The sequence below is a fragment of the Meriones unguiculatus genome, chromosome 7, assembly GCF_030254825.1.
Source record: "Meriones unguiculatus strain TT.TT164.6M chromosome 7, Bangor_MerUng_6.1, whole genome shotgun sequence".
Classification (NCBI taxonomy): domain Eukaryota; kingdom Metazoa; phylum Chordata; class Mammalia; order Rodentia; family Muridae; genus Meriones; species Meriones unguiculatus.
In genome coordinates, this window is record NC_083355.1 from 13,316,379 (window position 1) to 13,334,913 (window position 18,535).

Genomic DNA, 18,535 nt, shown 5'->3' on the forward strand with positions numbered 1-18,535 from the left:
ACAGATTTTAGTATGTTTATCCTATCTTATAGGTCAGGTACCCACTTATAAGTGAGTATATACCGTGTGTGTCTTTCTGCTCAGTCACTTTCATCTCACTCAGGATGACCTTTTCTAGATCCCACCATTTGCCTGCAAATTTCATGATTTCCTTGTTTTTAATTGCAAGTAGCATTCCATTGTGTAAAAGTACCACAATTTCTGTATCCATTGCATCGTTGATGGACATCTGGGTTGTTTCCAGGTTCTGGCTATTACAAATAAAGCTGCTACAAATATGGCCACAGAAGAGGACATTGCAGCCAGTCCTGAAGATACCTGATAAGCTAGGGTCAGATGGAAGGGGAGGAGGACCTCCCCTATCAGCGGACTTAGAAAGGGACAGGGAGGAGATGTGGGAGGAAGGGTGGGATTGGGAGGGAATGAGAGAGAGGTCTACGGCTGGGATACAAAGTAAATATCCTGATATTAATATAAAAAATAAAAAATTATTTAAAAAAAGAAAAAAACTCCCAACAAACCAATAATCCAATTAAAAATGGAGTACAGAGCTAAACAGATAATTTTCAACAGAGGGACCTCAAATGGCCAAGAAATGCTTAAATAAATGTTGAACAGCAAGAGTCCTCATGGAAATTCAAAAATAAAAATAAGAATGTAATGTTGTAGTGCTGTTGCTGGAGGTGGTATAGGGCCTGCAGCATATACAACTTCTGCATTTCCCTCCCTCAGTCAGTGATCAATACCACGAAAAAAAATCCCTCCTGAAGGTTTGCTGTTAAAGGTGCACTAAGAGCCAGAGGCTGGAAGCATGACTGGTTTCCAAGCAGATCAGGAAAGAGCTCTCCCTCCCTCTAACTTGACACTTTCTCGTTTCCCCACTGTGTTGAGGAATGGAGCCAGGGCATCACCTATGCTATCTAAGCAGTAAGTGCTCTACAGCTGAGCCCCACCCTAACTCTTCATGAAACACTTCAAAGTAATTGCAAGCCCGGGGGTGATGTTCTGAACTATTAAAGCTTGCTGAAAAACAGCTACTATTTCTCTATGCCAGATCACAGGGGGAATTCAGAAAATATTTCCTGCTTCATTCATGTTCAACTCAAGCCAAAATGATCAGCAAAATTAGAATTCACCTTTACAGGTGAATTCACCTTTACAGGTGGAGTTCAATTTTGGGATGGAGGGCCATGTCTGAACTTCGTATTCCTGCTAATTTTACTCATGTCTCTCTGAAGTGCATTTGGGTCTAGACGAATTGTGGACACATCACTGTTGTCAGAGGATTATTAAACTAGGATAAGCATCCAAGTTTATCAGCAAATATGGAACTGGAAAAAACAGACTGGCCAAAATTTAGAAACTCCTCCTTCACCTGCAGTGCTTCATAATTATCCATTGTTTTAATGGAAAAGTGTGGGATCCAGGAACAAACAAATAATATCAGGATTGGAGAGGCAGCTCAGTTGGTGAAGTGTTTGCTTGTGCAATCATGAGGGCCCGAGTCTCACTCCTAGAACATGTAAACAAGAGCCAGGTGCAGTGTCACAGGACTGGAACCCCAGCGCTGGGGTGGAGGACAAAGACAGCTGGATCCACAGTGCTCACTGGCCAGCCAGGCAGGCCAAACAGGTGAGCTGAAGTCTCATGAGAGACCCTGTATTGAAGGGAGAACACCACCTGAGATTGACTTCTGACCTTCACATGCACGCACGCATACACACAGGCACACATGTGCGACACCCCCCCAACACGTGCATACTCACAAACCCATCACAAACAGAAGCAGACGGAAGAAGGCTCTTCACTTTTCTCAGTGCCAAATTGACCGGTCTACCTGTGGGGTCAGGCCCATCTACAGTTTGAACGGCTAGGCAGGTTTGCTGCTGCCCACAGTGGGTCCTCACCCCTGACTGCTTCTACCCACTCTCTTGAAAAATAAAAATGTTGTTCTCACAAGTGAACCATCACTCTCTGCACATCAGTTCTTCATTCTTTTGGTTCATTCTCACCTATAAATATGCTTGGAATCTATCTCATTTTTAAAATCTTTCCTTTGACCCTAGCTATCACCTCATTTTTCTGCTCTACTTTCATTCCACAAACGGACTGCTCAAACCCCATTCTCTCTCATCCATACCATCCAGGCTTTGCTCCCACATTTGACTAGAACTGGACCAGTTGGCTAAAGATCTACTTGACAATTCAGTATGTCTCAATTTCCACTTAATGCCCCTTCTTGGCAAGGCCTGAAACAAAAGGCTACCTGCTTCTCTCTTTCCTTGAGGAAAAACCCTGTGTGAATGTCATGTAACCACAATCTAACTCTCCCTTTACCTCACAGGCTGCTCCTTCTAAGACTCTTCTGTGGCTGCGTCCTCCTCTTTGCCATCTCTAACTGTTGTCATGGTCCTGGGTGGTCTTAGGACTTAATGTCTGTCTACTCTTACTTCAGTGTCTGGCACAAGTATTCCTCCAGTTGCTTAGGGGGAAAAATCTAGTCATATATGCTATCATATGTATATCACATGTCATATGACAGTATGACTACTTGTCATTGTCCACCACTTCCACATGGTCCCAGCCATGGTGGTTGTGTTGGCTAGTTTCTATGTTAGCTTGATTCAGGCTAGAGTCATTTGGGAAGGGAACATCAACAGAGAAAATGTTCCTACCAGACTGGCCTGTGGGGCATTTTTCTCGGTTAGTGATTGATGTGGGCGGGGCCAGGCCATTGTGGGCGGTGCTGCCCCTGAAGAGGAGGTCCTTGGTTCTGTAAGAAAGCAGCTGAGCAAACCATGAGAAGCAAGCAGTAGGCTCAGCCTCATGGTCTCTGCATCAGCTCCTGTTCCAGGTTTCTGTCCTGCCTGAGTTCTTGCCTTGACTTCCCTTAGTGATGGACCATGGTATGGAGCTGTAAGTTGAAACAAATCCTCTCCTCCCAGATTGTTTCTGGTCATGGCGTTTTATCATAGCACTAAACACCCTAACTAACAGAGTGGTCTCTTTTCCCTGCTTCGTCTCCTGCCTCCACTACAGCAGCCACAGTACAGTCTGTAGTAGCACTGGGTAGGATTCTTTGACTTCACTCCTGCCAACCCTTCCCCAGCTCACTCCACTCCGGCCACAGAGCAACCCATTTCAGCCTTAGAAAGGCTCTGGCAACGGCATGGGGTACACTTCCCTCAGCACAGGCTATGGAATGGGTTCTCCCTCAGCACAGGCTATGGAATGGGTTCTCCCTTCACTTCCTTGAGGTAGTAATTCAAGTATCAGTTCCTTATAGTCCCCTTTGCTAACTATTTAAAACACCTTGTCACTCACAATAATAGCCAGCTTTATGTATCTTAAAAACAATGGTCACTGCCTCATCTTAATTCACATTGAATTTTCTTTCTTTTTCTTTTTTTGTGGCCCCTGGTGCTATTATTTTATTATACTAAAATATTATTTAACAAAGTTACAACTTAATGACATTTGGCCAAACCACAGTTGAATTCTATATATAGATTTCTGCTCTATGGAGCACATGTAAGGGACACATGATAAATTTTCTAGCACTGCACACAAAGCATTAGCATTTTGAGTTCCTCCCATTCTCTGTACTGTGTGGATCTGACTGCTAGAATCCATGATTCCTTATCGATGACAAAACCTTAGCAGCTCTCATTTCTTCCACAGGAAATTTCTCATGCCTCTCCTTTACATGCTCATATTTATCTTTTTGTCTTCACTGCATTCCTTCTTCCCTCTTTCCTGGTCCCACCTCTATCATATCCTGTTCTTTTCTTTTTATTATTATTAGTAGTAGTAATTACAATTTATTCACTTCCTCATCTCCTTCTCAGTCCCACCCTACTTCCTCCCTCCACCTGCTATGCCTCTCTCCTAGTCCACTGATAGGGGAGGTCCTTCTCCCCAAATATCTTCCTCTAGCCTATCAGGTCTCATCAGGACTGTCTGGATCCTCTTTCTCTGTGGCCTAGTAAGGCCACTCCACTAGGGGGAGGTGATCAAAGAGCAGATAACCAAGTTCATGCCAAAGACTTTCCATACTCCCCTTACTAGGGAATCCACATGAGCTGCCTGTGGCCTACATCTGAACAGGGGTCTAGGTCCTCTCTATGCATGGTCCTTGGTTGATTCATGGGTCTCTGTGGGCCTTGAATTTTTTTTTCACAATTTATTCATTATATATCCTAATTGAAGTCCTCTCCCCCAACTCCTCCTAGTCCCACCCTCCTCTCCCTCTTCTTCCCCCCCCCCCATCTCCTTCTCCTAGTCCACTCAAAAGGGGAGTTCTTCTCTTCTGCCATCTGCCCATAGCTCATCAAGTCTCATCAGGACTGCCTGTATAGTCTTCCTCCATGGCCTGGCAAGGCTGCATCACCAGGGGCAACCGACTTCATGACAGTGGCAGCCCCTGCTCCCTCACTTGGAGATCCACATGGAGATTGGGCTGCCAATTGGCCAGATCTGAGCAGGGTTTCTACATTCTCTCCATGCATGGTCCTTGGTTGGTGCAGTCTCTGTTGGACCCCCTGGGCTCAGATCCTTTTGCTTTGTTGGTCTCCTTGTGGTGTCCCTTCAATGTCCCTGTATCCCCAGACCCATCTTCTTCCATAAGACTTCCTGTGCTCTGCCCAAAGTTTGGCCCTGAGTCTCTGCATCTGCTTCGATCCCCTATTGGGTGGAGCCTTTCAGGGGACCCTCTATAGTAGGCTCCCATCCTGTTTCCTCTCTTCCACCACTTCTAGTATCTGTTTTGTTTGCCATTCTGAATGAGATTTAAGCATCCTCCCTAGGGTCCTCCTTAGTGTTTAGTTTAGTTAGTTGAATTTTTTCCCCCAGGATAATCTCTTTATTGATTATTTGGTAACTTCATCAACTATACTCCAACCACACTCACTTCCATTGTCCACTCTCCCACCCTTGTGCCCTCTTTCAATTAAAAAGAAATATAACAAGTTAAATTTTGTTGCCTGTATACTTATTAGAGCATGGTCAAACTTCCAGTGTCCAGCCCCTTAAAGATAACTGAGTCATTTCTCACCCCACAGACAGAAGCCATCAACTGTGAGGAGTTAGATTTCATTATCTTTATGACATTTAAAAATTTTTTTATTTTATTTTATTTTTAATTACACTTTATTTACTTTGTATCCCCCCTCTAGTTCCCTCCCTCCTCCCCTCCCAATCCCTCCCTTTCTTCCCCTTCTCTATGCATGCCCCTCCCATGTCCACTGGTAGGGGAGGGTTTCTTTTTCTTCCTTCTGGTCCTAGTCTGTTAGGTCTCAGCAGGAGTGGCTGCATTGTCTTCCTCTGTGGCCTGGTAAGGCTGCTCCCCCCTCAGGGGGAGGTGATCAAAGAGCAGGCCAATCAGTTCATGTCAGAGACAGTAATGAAAGCATTTGCTTTATAAACATAAATTAATAAATGATAAAGCATTGACTCCAGTTCATATTTTAATTCAACAAGGCAATGCAAAGAGTGAGTTAGCCATGTTACTATCCAGAAAGGCATGTGAAATGAATCACCTCTAAAATGAATCATATATATTCCATACTCTGGCCACTGCAATCACCCTTGCCCTCTTAATTCCCATTCTTTTTACTATTCTTTAATCTAGGTGGGAAAACCTCAGCCTCTCCTCATCCATTAATAACACATAATAAAAGGAAGGCAGCATGCTTTGCTTTTCAAAAAGCCTGTGTCTCCAGACCCAAGCTTGGCCTGTCCACATGCCCAAGGCCTGTAGCCTCAAATACTTGGATCTCTGATTTTAACAACTTAATGACCAGGAATAGAGTTCCTATCCTTTTGCCTGTGGGAACAATATGTACCAGAGGAACATTATTTATCATAAATTGTAGATCTGGAGATAGAACTCAGTGCTGAAGAAGTTGCCTAGCACACATGAAGCTCTGGGTTCCATCCCAGCATTGGGGGGGGGGGGGGGAAGAAATGTAAAAGAAAAGCTAAGCAGAATGTTTTTTTGTTTGTTTCTTTTTTTCCAAAAAGTACAAAGTGAATAGAAATCAAAGAGAAGAGCAGCAGGCTATACGGGATGCATAGTAAATTATGGACATCTAGAAATTTAAAAATCACTTGAAATTACATTTTGAAAAGATTTTAGGAAGACTCACAAATTCTTCATTGCAAACCACATCTAGGCCCTCAATAATGAAAAAATATTTCCCCCCTAATTTTAGATCATTATGGCAACCACCAAAGTAATGGCAGTAATCCCACTTCAGTCAACTCTTCAGCTCCTGTAACCCTCTGGTCTCAGTGAACAGCCTGCCCTATCTCACAAAGACACACCTCCAGTGACAAGTCGCTCCTAGGTGTGTTACTCTAAGATGCCACCCCTCTCCGCTTTGCTTACAGCAGGGCCCGGCCTCTTTGCTCCAGCCAGCAACTCTATCTTTGATGAGGCCCCGCCCACAGGTCTATACTTTCTTTGACCAATGGCCACAGAAAGAATGAATCTCAATCTCTCCCTCTTTCCTCTCTCTCTCCCTCTCCCTCTTTCATTCAGTGTAGAATAAACAGCTTCCTTCAATGTCACAACTGATCTTAACTGAAAACTTGCCATTTGCATATCTTGCAGAATGGCCAGTTTGTCTCTGCCACTGTGTTTGTTGCCAAGATGTTTTTTTTTTTTTTTTTATTCAAATCATAGCCTTGCTAGAGGATGGCTCCCATGTTTGTTTTTCACAATCACTGACAATAAACACTTATTTTTTTGAAAACTGTGACCACTTGTTTAGCTGCTGAATAATCATTTCTCTTTAAAGGCTTTGTACTATAAAGGGAAGATATACACAGACGATTAAAGAATGATAAGATAGAATTGCCAAAAACAGATTTCCACGGTTCAGGAAATCTTAGCATGCCCAACTTGCTGGTTGTCTCCAGCATGAATGAAGTCTGTGAAAAGACAATTAGAATTGTCTTTCTGTTCCAATGGCTTATACAGGAAAGGAGCAGGAAATCCTCATGAAAGCTTGGGCTTTACAGGATATTTGTGAGTATTTATCCCATGTGTTTGATGTTTCCCTTTCCATTTCTGTATACCCTGCCCAAGATATTTGGCCCAAGATATTTGTTCTGGGCTTTTCTAACATCAGTATAGCTCCCAGCAAGACGCTTTCTACATGGGAAGAGCTCAAAAACTGAGCCCAGGGGGAAATGAAGGCCCCAGAAGGCTCAAGTCACTCCCTTCCTCTGCATGTCAGTGCCTCCATTAAAAAGCACAAGGTCTGACTGGGGAGGTGTTTCTGAAACCTTGCCACCGAAGAACCTCCCAGCGGCAGCAAAGACGACCAATGCCCCGTGGGGATCTGAGGCCATAGCCAAAAGCAGACTACAAACTAAAAGCTTCTTTGAAACATCCAATTTCATGTTAAAAGGGAGTGAGAATTTTGAATTTTACAAAGCAGGAGAGTCTATGTTTGTTTTAATGTGAATATTATCTCAACAGTAAAGCCACATGATTTTGATAAAATAATCATGTGAATCCAACACCCCAGGAAGCATGTAAGGAGCCTCCCACAACCATATTTGCTCAACACCCCAGGGGATGGCAAGGGCTTGGGGGTGCTGAGAGATGCTATAGTCACCGTGTCTAAATGTTTAATCTTTGAGAGAAAAGTAGAATGAAAAAGTGGAAAACTTGTCGCACTTTGATTTGAATGGTAACTGGGAAGGTAGGTGGAAGGGCTGTTTGAGAAAATATGGTGAAGCTGATGTATAAGGAGTCTGTTACAGCACAAGACAAGCCTACATCTCTCATGGAGAGGCTGAGACCAGCTAAGCAGAAGATCACAGTGTTCACTACAGAAGGAACTTCACAAACCGATGGCCCAAATGCACAACACATCCTCCCAATCCTCCCAACAGATACTTGAACATGCTCGACACTGGGAAACATACTTTCTCATGGATGTAGTACACATTTGAATAGTTCTCCAATAGAATGTCACCTTGAAACAATTCCAACTGTTCATGTGGCCATCTGCATTTGGGTTCTAATTTCTGTTCCTGAAAGTTCCCAGCAGCGTGTTTAGAGTGGTTATGAGAACAGCTCAGGTTCCAGTTCTGAACTGGCACCTGCTCACAGTGTGGAACTACGGCCAGTCATATAACTGGACATGCCTTGCATTCTACTCCTAGAAGATGAGAAGGGGAACAGAGACACCTGCCTCCCAGGAGCACTGAAGGTGAGCATATAGACAAACATGAAGACAGAACATCGAGAGAGCAGGGCTTGGCCCAAAAAAGGTTCTGAGAGCTGTCAGCCTACAGCAAAAATAGAAGATACTCAACTCTCTTTAGTATTGTTTTTTCTTGGCAAGATTATCTATTCCTTTAAATGTTCCCTCTCACATAATTCCAGACCTTTCTATATTCTGGAAATGTCTTATTGAACATGCTCAAATTTCTCAGTGTCCTACATGAATATGACCTAAATTTTTACTCTTTATGTGACATAAGACACAAATAGTCTAGGGCCATAGCCATTTACGTGTTTCTGGTCGACTGTCTTTATGCCCCTGGTCACTGTGTTCCCTGGCCTCTGACTCTTTCTGTCATCTTTACCCTCACTTACCCTCAAAATTTTACAGCTCTTATTCTAAACTAAAGTCCAGCATTTTATATTAAATCCCAGTAAATAATCTACTTAATTCCAACCTATCTAAAGCATCATAAAATTGAGGGTTTTTATCCTACACAGTAACTCCCTGTCCAAATTCTCAACTTCAAGATTCTAACTCACCATTAGTGACTTTATTCTAAATCACCACTAGTGACTAAAAGACACTTAACTGTCTCAGTTAAGGTTGACACAATCATTTAAAAATGTCTCTGTGAGCTGTCACTTAACTGAGAAGTTTCTCATAGTGCCTCCATGATGGCTCTTGTCAGGTAGCTCATGAAAAGCAGACAGGCAACTCTACTCCCCTTTCCCTGAGCACCTACTGGGCTTCCTGGGTCAAAGAGGGAAAGAGGTTATTTAGTTGGGTTAGTTCTGGGCATGCTCATGCTGACATATACAGTCTAATGCACTATCATTTCTCATGATAATCTTTCACAGTAAACAAATGGAATTTATGGACTGGCTTCTGGGGACTATTTTTCAAGCCAATAAAAATTTCCACTAAGAAAACATTTCAAAGTTTTTAATGTCATCACGTTGACAAATACCCTCCTAAATGTATGTTGCGTATATCTCCCACACTTTTCTGTGACTCTCTAATCCCAGGTTCTGTTTCTTAATGTAATGTTCTATACTCCATTTTCAGAGCTATGTTCCTGAGCAACCTCTCTTACAGCGTTAGAATTGTGGAAAATATCCTTTATGGCTCATTAGGCCAAGTGAATTCCAGTAGAAATATACCTTATTAAGTTGGCATGTCTCAGAATAACTTTTAGATGCCATTACATACTAATCAGAAATTGACCCCGTCATTCTTCTATTGTGCAACTTTAAAAAATCTGATAAAAATATCTAACGTTATGGAATCATATCATTTAATTTTGCACAAATGAGATAATCTACAAGGTGTTCTAAAATGTACTTTATTCTTCCCATCAATCTTCATATGTTGACATAGTATTGCATCAGATGGATTCAGTGTGACTTATTTTATTTGCAACTTTTCATTACTCCAAATCATCTTCTCATACACACACAAACATGCACGTACATGTATGCACACACACCTTTTGAACACACGTGTAAATACTTTGTACAGGAGGTTTCCTTTCTCCTCTGTCCCACTGACCCACGTACTTATTTCACTGTTCTTACTGCTTTAATAACACAGTTTAGTTTGGGACTCTGAGCAAATCATTTCCCAACTAGAGTTAATAATATAGAGTTACAAGAGACAAATTTACAATAAGGAATAGATTTAAGGTGCAAAATGATGTGCTAGATTCTATTCTATAGTTCTGGAGAAATAACAACAGATGATGCAGGCTAAAAAGATGCAAAGTGTGACAAAAGCCTTGAACACAGGTTAGATGTTACAGGGTGGGCATGGGTTTCCTGTTCAGAACAAAGCAGGATTGTCAGATTCTAAACAAGAAAAACCAACTCACACGCACTCTCTTTTTAACTATATACAATTACACCATCCCTGTGGAAGCAACTCAGGCAATTAATTTTACTAATATATTAAGATTAAAACAACAACCCTCAGGACACATACCAGATCAGGCTTGTTTTTTACTGAATTCAAATAAACCACTAATTAATATCAATTAGTAGAGGAAATAAAATCCAATGATCATAAGGGATTAATTAGTTTTGATACACACCTGCTTAATGGAGCTTAAAGTATAATTTAAAAATTATTCTTATTTTAAGATTTCAAAGATTCAAATATCTTTAGAAATAAATTAATTAACCTGAGTTAAAAATCCAGTTAATGCTTTTCCAGATGTTAAGGACAAGCAAATCAGATAACTAAAAATTTAATAATAGTTAACTATTCTGGGAGACTTTTAAAAAGAGAAGAACTTTTGATTCTTAAAATCTAAATTCCTTCCACCAGCATTTGGGTCTATTTCCTCTGCTCCCACAGCTAAGAAGCTTCTTCCTACATTTTGCCTGACCTGGCTTACTGTCCCGTTTGCCCCTCCAAGCCTACTCTCTTCTTGGGTTTTTATAACTTGCTGATCTCTTTGCCTAGAATGTCGTACCTCAAAGACCTCTAGGTGGCTCCAGAAGATTCTTAGCAGGGATTCAGGGCTTCCCCAGATGACCCATTTTACCATGTTGATGACTAGACTCCTGCCTGCCTTTGGCAAAGTCTATAGGATGTCTTCTTGTTCTTGACTCACTTTTCAGAATCAGTTTAACTTTTATTCATGTATTGACTGTCCACCAAAATCTAGAGTGCATCAGCAAAAGATTCTTGTCTTTTTGTCAGTGCCTAGTGCTGTTAGCAGAGACTGGCACATAGCACGTGCCCAGTGCTATCCTGTAAATGACTGAGTAAGCCATCCTAGGGTTAGGGGACGTCAAGTGTAACAACAAAGTTTTCAATTAAATATTGAGAAGAGCAAGCTATCAGAATAGGCTTTGGTAGAATATCAAAACTCCTGTGTCTGGGTTTCACTACATTATATTACTTTAAATATTCCAAATATATTAATGGTCATATTTTATTTTACAGACATATATCTGTGATACAGAAAGATGATTATAAGAGAGATTATATTCATATTAAAAATTTACTGATATCATGAAACTGAAGGGCTGACCTGCTGTTCATATTTCTGCTTGACATCTTCCAGCTGCCGCAGGTACTCCTTGGACTGCTTCTCACGAAGAGACTTGGACCTAGTTAGGTCTGCTTCTACCTTTTCCATCTGTGAAGTTAAAAATCAAATTAGAAACTCCTTATATATCATATCTTAGATTTTGTGCATCCCTTAAAATCCCAGCCCATAAACACCTCAACAATCAGTGATAAAAGTTAAGGTTGATAAAAGAATAAAATATATGATGATTTATTTTAGTAAATTTTAAGTTTCAAGAAGGAAATTAAAATCAGTACATATCTATGTTCTAATGTTGCAACAATAAAATATACTATGTTAATGAAATAAGAAAGAGTCTAGGTAATCACCACAAAAGTTTAAAGAAAGGCATTAGACAAAATCCAATGTCTTTCTTTTCAATGTTTTTCTCTTAAGATTTTTTTTTTTTTTCATATTTAGCTTAAGCTGGCATGGAACTCAAGGTCCTCCTGCTTCAGCCTCCCACTGCTGGGGTTAAAGGAATGTGCCACCACCAGTAGCCGACAGTCAACATTTTCATCATTAGAAACTCTTGACAAGTTAGACACAAATAGAATGTACCACAGCACAATAATGATGTTAAGCCAAAGCAGCATCACATTCAACTGTGAAAAGCTGAAGGTTCTTCTCCTAAGAGAAGGCTCTAGACAAGGATGTCTACTTCCATCCTTTTCTCCACAGTTCTGGAAGAGCTAGTTAGAGAGCAAGGGTGTGCTGAGACAAGGAAAGAGTTCACCAGGAATAGAAATGAAATTATCTATGTTCGTACAAATAGAAAACCATAAAGATGTCACTAAAAACTGTTAGTTTTGAATCAATAAGTTGCCAAATACAGAGTAGTAGTCTAATACCGGGAGTGCTGATATATCCCAACAACAAAAAAAATTTTAAATATTATTAATTTATGTATATGAATGCTCTATTTCCATGTACACCTACATGCCAGAAGAGGGCATCAAATCTCAATAAAGATTGTTATGAGCCACCGTGTGGTTGCTGAGAATTGAACTCAGGACCTCTGGAAGAGCAGCCAAGTGCTCTAAACTATTGAGCCATCTCTCCAGCCCCCAACAAAAGAATTTAATTTAAAAAACCCCACTTGTAATGCTAACAAAAATCTAATGATTAGATATAACTTTAAACGAATAGCTAAAGAATGTATCAGAAATATAAAATGCTAATAACGTGCCAATGAAAATAGCTCAATTCAAAGACATACTGTGCTCTTTGGTTAGAAATACTTTTTAAATGTCAACATCAACCAAAGGAATCCACAGATACAGTAGACTTCCTATCAAATTCCAGCATCATTTTCACAGCACTAGATATACTATAATAATCCTAAAAATGTGCGAAGGCCCATAAAAAGGCTTTCTAAAAGGCAAAGCAATCTTGAGCAAAAAGAACAAAGCTGAAGCTATCATACTATCAGACACCAAGATATACACTGAAGTTACAGTAATCAAAACAGTATGACATTGGCATAGAATCAGACACACTGACCACTGGAATCAGAGTCTAGAAATGAGCAGACTTGTACTCATCATCAGTTGATTTTCCACATGCGTGCCAAGATCACACAAAGAGAAAATTCTTTTTTTTTGTTTTTGTTTTTTCTTTATTAATTACACTTTATTCACTTTGTATCTCCCCTGTGGTTTTCTCCCTCCTCCAGTCCCAATCCCTCCCTTCCTCCACCCTCTGCATGCATGCCCCTCCCCAAGTCCACTGATAGGGGAGGACTTCTTTTCCTTCCTTCTGATCCTAGTCAATTAGGTTTCATCAGGAGTGGCTGCGTTGTCTTCTTCTGTGACCTGGTAATGCTGCTTCCCCCTCAGGGGGAGGTAATTAAAGAGCAGGACAATCAGTTCATGTCAGAGACAGTCCCTGTTCCTATTACAATGGAACCCACTTGGATACTGAACTGCCAGGACTACATCTGTGCAGGGGTCTTAGGTTATCTCCATGCATAGTTCTTGGTTGGAATATCAGTCTCAGGAAAGACCCCTGTGCTCAGATTTTTTGGTTCTGTTGCTCTCCTTGTGGAGTTCCTGTCCTCTGCAGATCTTACTGTTTCCCACTTCTTTCCTAAGATTCCCTGCACTCTGCCCAAAGGTTGCCCATAAGTCTCAGCATCTACATTGATAGTCTGCATGGCAGAGCTTTTCAGAGGTTCTCTGTGTCAGGCTCCTGACTTGTTCCCTCTTTTCTCCTTCTTCTGATGTCCAGCCTCTTTGCCTTTCTGGATAGGAATTGAGCCATCAGGGAAATGCAAATCAAAACGACCCTAAGATTTCACCTTACACCCATCAGAATGGCTAAGATCAAAAACTCAAGAGACAACACATGCTGGAGAGGTTGTGAAGAAAGGGGAACCCTCCTCCACTGCTGGTGGGAATGTAAACTTGTACAACCACTCTGGAAAGCAATCTGGCGCTTTCTCAGACAACTAGGAATAGCGCTTCCTCAAGATCCAGCTATACCACTCCTAGGCATATATCCAAAAGATTCTCAAGTACACAATAAGGACATTTGTTCAGCCATGTTTGTAGTAGCTTTATTCATAATAGCCAGAAGCTGGAAACAGCCCAGATGCCCGTCAACTGAAGAATGGATGCACAAATTGTGGTATATCTGCACAATGGAATATTACTCAGCAACAAAAAAACAAGGAAATCATGAAATTTGCAGGTAAATGGTGGGATCTGGAAAAGATCATCCTGAGTGAGTTATCCCAGAAGCAGAAAGATGCACACGGTATATACTCACTCATATAGACATATAATATAGGATAAACCTACTAAAATCTGTACACCTAAAGAAACTAATCAAGAGGGGAAAATTCTTCAAAAAATGGTATTTGGAAAACCAGCTGTATATTTGAAGTGGATCCTGGATTATTACACAATATACACAAAATTCAAAAGGAGAGAGATTTAAACATTATATGTGGCACTGTAAATCTACTAGGAGTAAACACATGGGCAAAGTTTCTTGGCATTGTATGAGCAAGGGTTTCTTTGTACAGTAACAAAATGAACAGTCAAGTGAGCAACAATAGACACAAAAGCAAAAGTTTTTTTACAGCTACTGTGACAATTCAGTGTAGAGACAACTAGATAGTGGACGGAGTGTATTTCATTAAAGGTCAACATTAAGCAAAACACAGCAAGAGAATCCAGACATTTAAAACCAGCCAAGGGGCTTGAACATGTACCTCAAAGGAGACATCCAAATGGCCAATAGATTCATGAAAAGAATACTCAATATCACAAATCATTACGTAAATACAAATTAAAAGTACAGTCAGCATCTTTTGTTTGGTTGGTTTTTTTTTTAAGACAGGGTTTCTCTATATAGCCTTGGCTGTCCAGGAACTCACTCTGTAGACCAGGCTGGCCTCAAACTCAGAGATTTGCCTGCCTCTGCCTTCCTGAGTGCTGGGATTAAAGGCATGCGCCACCACCCCCCAGCCACAGTTACTGTACCGGTCAGATTAATTATTACTTAGCCAGTGCTAAGGAGAAAGAAGAATAAAAGGAATTTCTTATACTGTTGGTGGGAATGTAAATAAGCATAGTAATTGTACAAAATACTACAGAGCTTTCTAAACCAAAAGCAGAGCTATCACTTGATCTGGTAATGCAACTACTGTGTATATAACCGAAGCAACTGAAATTGATATATTGAAGAAATATTTGCAGTTCCATGTTCATTGTAGTGTCATTCACAGTAGCCAAAATAGGAGATCTTTCTGAATAGTCACAGGCATACATACAGAGGAGTATATATGCAAAACAGAGTCCTAGTCAGCCTTTCAAAAAAGATCACCTGACATTTGTGGCAACATGTGAGGGGGTACCATGTTAAACGAAATAAGCAAGCTCAGGAAGATAAAACTGAGTGGTCTCACCCCTGTGTAGGATCTGACAAAGTCAAGCGCATGGAACAGAAAGGACAGTGGCAGCTACCAGGACCAGAGGTCAAAGAATTAGGACAAATTGCCCAGGACAAAGTTTCAATGGCATAAGAGAAGTGAGTTCTAGTGATCTGCTGCAAGTCAATAGCGCAGACTTACAATCATCAAGCATCTGGCCATAGAGAAGGGAGAGAATAAAAACTCTACATGCAGCAGTAGATCCAAACAGATGCTGAGACTCACAGCCAAACACTGAGTGAAGCAGAGTCTTGTGGGAAAGTGGCGGGATGGATAAAAGGACCTGAAAGTAACAGAACTCCACAAGAAGACCAACAGAGCCAACTAACCAGGGCCCAGGGGCCTGTGGAAGCAGAAGCACCAACCAAGGACCATGCATAGAGGGGACCGAGGTCCCCTACCCAGATGTTGCAAATGGGAAGCTCAGGCTTCATGTGGGCTCCCTAGTAAGGAGAGCAGGGGTTGTCTCTGGCATGGACTTAGATTGCCTACTTTCTGATCACTCCCCACTGGCAGGGATGCCTCACAAGGGCACAGGGGAAGGAGATAAGCTCAGATTTGATGAGGCAGGGTGGGTGGGTGTGGCTCCCCTTTTCTGAGGAATGGGGGGAGGAGACAGGCAGAGGGAAGGGGCTCTTGATCAGGATATAAAGTGAATACATTAATTAAGAAAAAAGATTCTAACTCTACTGCTGGAGCAATCCACATAGCAGGAAGATATGATATGATGTGCTATAAACATATGATAGTGACTTGTGAATTTAAGAAAAAATGAAATAATATTTTGAGACTAAAAGTTATCTTATGAATGAGTGAAAGAATAAACAAAAGTAAAAGGACAAGGAGAGAGAGAGAGCAAATTTGGGATTGTAGACCACTTAGCAGTTTAGTAGAAAACAATTAAAACATAGAACAAGACTTTTAAGATATAAATGTTAAGAACAAAGTATATAACAATGGCTAGTAAGTAAAAAAGAACTGTATTTCATTTTAGATTAACACTGACCGAGAACGCCAAACCCCACTCCATTCTTCCGCCACAATTTAAATAATACAGAAAAGAGGGCTTACAACGCTTATCTAAAAGTCTGGTTCTCAGTTGCCATAACTACAAAGGATTCTACTTCACCACACATGAACATTCCAAATTCCATGCTACTTCAAACAAAAACTAAGGGAAGTAAGTTCCTTTATTATATATCTCTGGCTTCAAGAAAACCCTAGCATAGAGTCTGGCAGCTCCAACCAGGAGGAGGCACATGGTCAGAAGCAGGAGCAGGACTGCACACATTTCTGTGCTGTTTGCAGAGAACAGAAGCAAGAACTAGGAGTGGTGAAGGGCACTGGGATCTTCCTGATGGGAGCCTCATGCGTATTCCTTGCCAGAGGAACGAACACCTCAGAGGAAACCCAGGTACCCAGGGCTTCAAGAGTGTACTGGGACTTAATTGTTTCCCAATGTAAGAAGGTTCAGGAGTAAGCGTCTAAGAGGACAAAGCTGTCAGGGTCACAGCTGCTGCCTTTCAACCTTGCCCTAGCAGTTGCAAAATGATCTCTCTAGTCTTAGACATCTGGGAAGGGGAGGGCAGAGGGCAAAGGAAAGGAGACAAGGAGAAAGGGTTTGAATTAGCTCAGAGTCCTCTTTCAAGGCAGCATGTGATGATCTATCTTTACCGTCAACGTCATGGGCTTGGAATCACCTAAAAGACACACTTCTGGGCATGTCTATAAGGGTGTTACAATAAAACTGACAGGGAAAACCCGCCCTCAGTGTGGGTTAAATCACCTCCCAGGCTGGGGTCCCAGGCTGAACAAACAGGAAAAGAGGGGGTGCAAGCTAAGCACCAGCATTCACCTGTCTCTGCCTCCTGGGGAGACAGTGTGACTTCCTGCTGGCAAAACTTCCAGCCCTGAGGAACTACACCCTCAAACTGTAAGCCAAAATAAAACTTTTCCTCCTTGAGCTCTGCAAGTCTAACTGCTGTCAATAGCACCTCAACTGGCCAATTTGTATCTCATTCCTTTGAACTGCACTAAATGTTTACCACTTTCTATAAAAGAGGCTTTAACTGGGAGACTCTAGATTCCCTAAATAAGATCAGGGTTCTAGGAAAAAGGAAGAATGTACAATGAATGGATAATCGTGTTGCATTGTCCATCAACTACAGCCATAAAAAGTAATTGGTCTTCTCCAGTAATGTGCTGTGTGCCATTACATTGTAAGTAATATGGCATGCACAATCTAAGTTGTACAATTACCAAGTAATATAATATAGAACTGAAATATACGCTATTATATTTAATTAACATTTGAAGAAATGTTAAGAAATTGTCTTTCAACTATTTTCAGATACATAGACATAGATAGGTATATAAAAACAGAGAAATACACAGAAAAGTCAACAGATAAAAACAAATGCCAGAAAGCAGGGCTCGGGAGAAGGCTCAGTGAATGAAGTGCTTGCCCCACAAGTAAGATGACCAGAATTTGTATGTTCACAACCAGAGGCCCATATTCAAGGTGATTCTAGGTTGCACTGAGATGACAAACAGCACTGATCATAACAGAGAACTCTAAATTAAACAAATAGAAAGTGTAACTTAACATTAATGGATTAAGTACTCAGCCTACTAGTCAACAGATCTGTTTTTTTTTTTTTTTTTTGGAAATTTTTGATTATAGTAAACCAGAATGATTTCTAGTTGTAAAATTAACAGCATGTATCTATCTAATGACTATTAAAATAACAACAACAACAACAAAAGGCATAGACTATAAAACAAGATGTTTCTCAGAGAACAAAAGACTAGAAAAGTGGGGAGGGCAGAAGACATGGAGCCACAAATTGCCTGAAATCTATGCAGCGGGTCTGCAGGATTAAGAACTTTCACACATGGCATATATACAGTTATCTCTTTCAGTTATTTTATGAAAGATCAACATACCTCATTACTGTTTGTAAATATTATGTAATTATTCTATTTCCATAATTCTATGTAATTCTATAATTCCCAACAACTGACACTGAAACAAGAAGAAAAGTTCTTCTAAGTGAAAGAAACAGTAGAAAGTAACTCTTAGAATTTGTTTCTACTTTCTCTCATGGGCCTCATTTTGGAAACAGAGAGCCCTTATTGAACAAGCCAAATATTTTCATTTTGAAGGTTATAATTCCAGTTCTGCTATCTATATCAGTCTCTAAATGTATTCTCTGGCTTATACACTAACCAGTTTTTCAGAAAAATGAAGGCACTCCAAAGAAAAACAGAAAAGGAAGGGAG

The 18,535-nt window shown here is 40.8% G+C and overlaps 1 protein-coding gene across 6 annotated transcripts in view; it reads right to left on the reverse strand.

Moving 5' to 3' along the window:
* The window catches only part of Cep112 (centrosomal protein 112), a 412,140-nt gene that overhangs the window by 230,097 nt on the left and 163,508 nt on the right, over window positions 1-18,535 (reverse strand). For all 6 annotated transcript variants that reach the window (XM_060386504.1, XM_060386500.1, XM_060386502.1 and 3 more), the window contains one exon: window positions 11,278-11,385. In XM_060386504.1, the coding sequence (XP_060242487.1) occupies window positions 11,278-11,385 (108 nt within the window). The remainder of the gene's footprint in view (window positions 1-11,277; window positions 11,386-18,535) is intronic.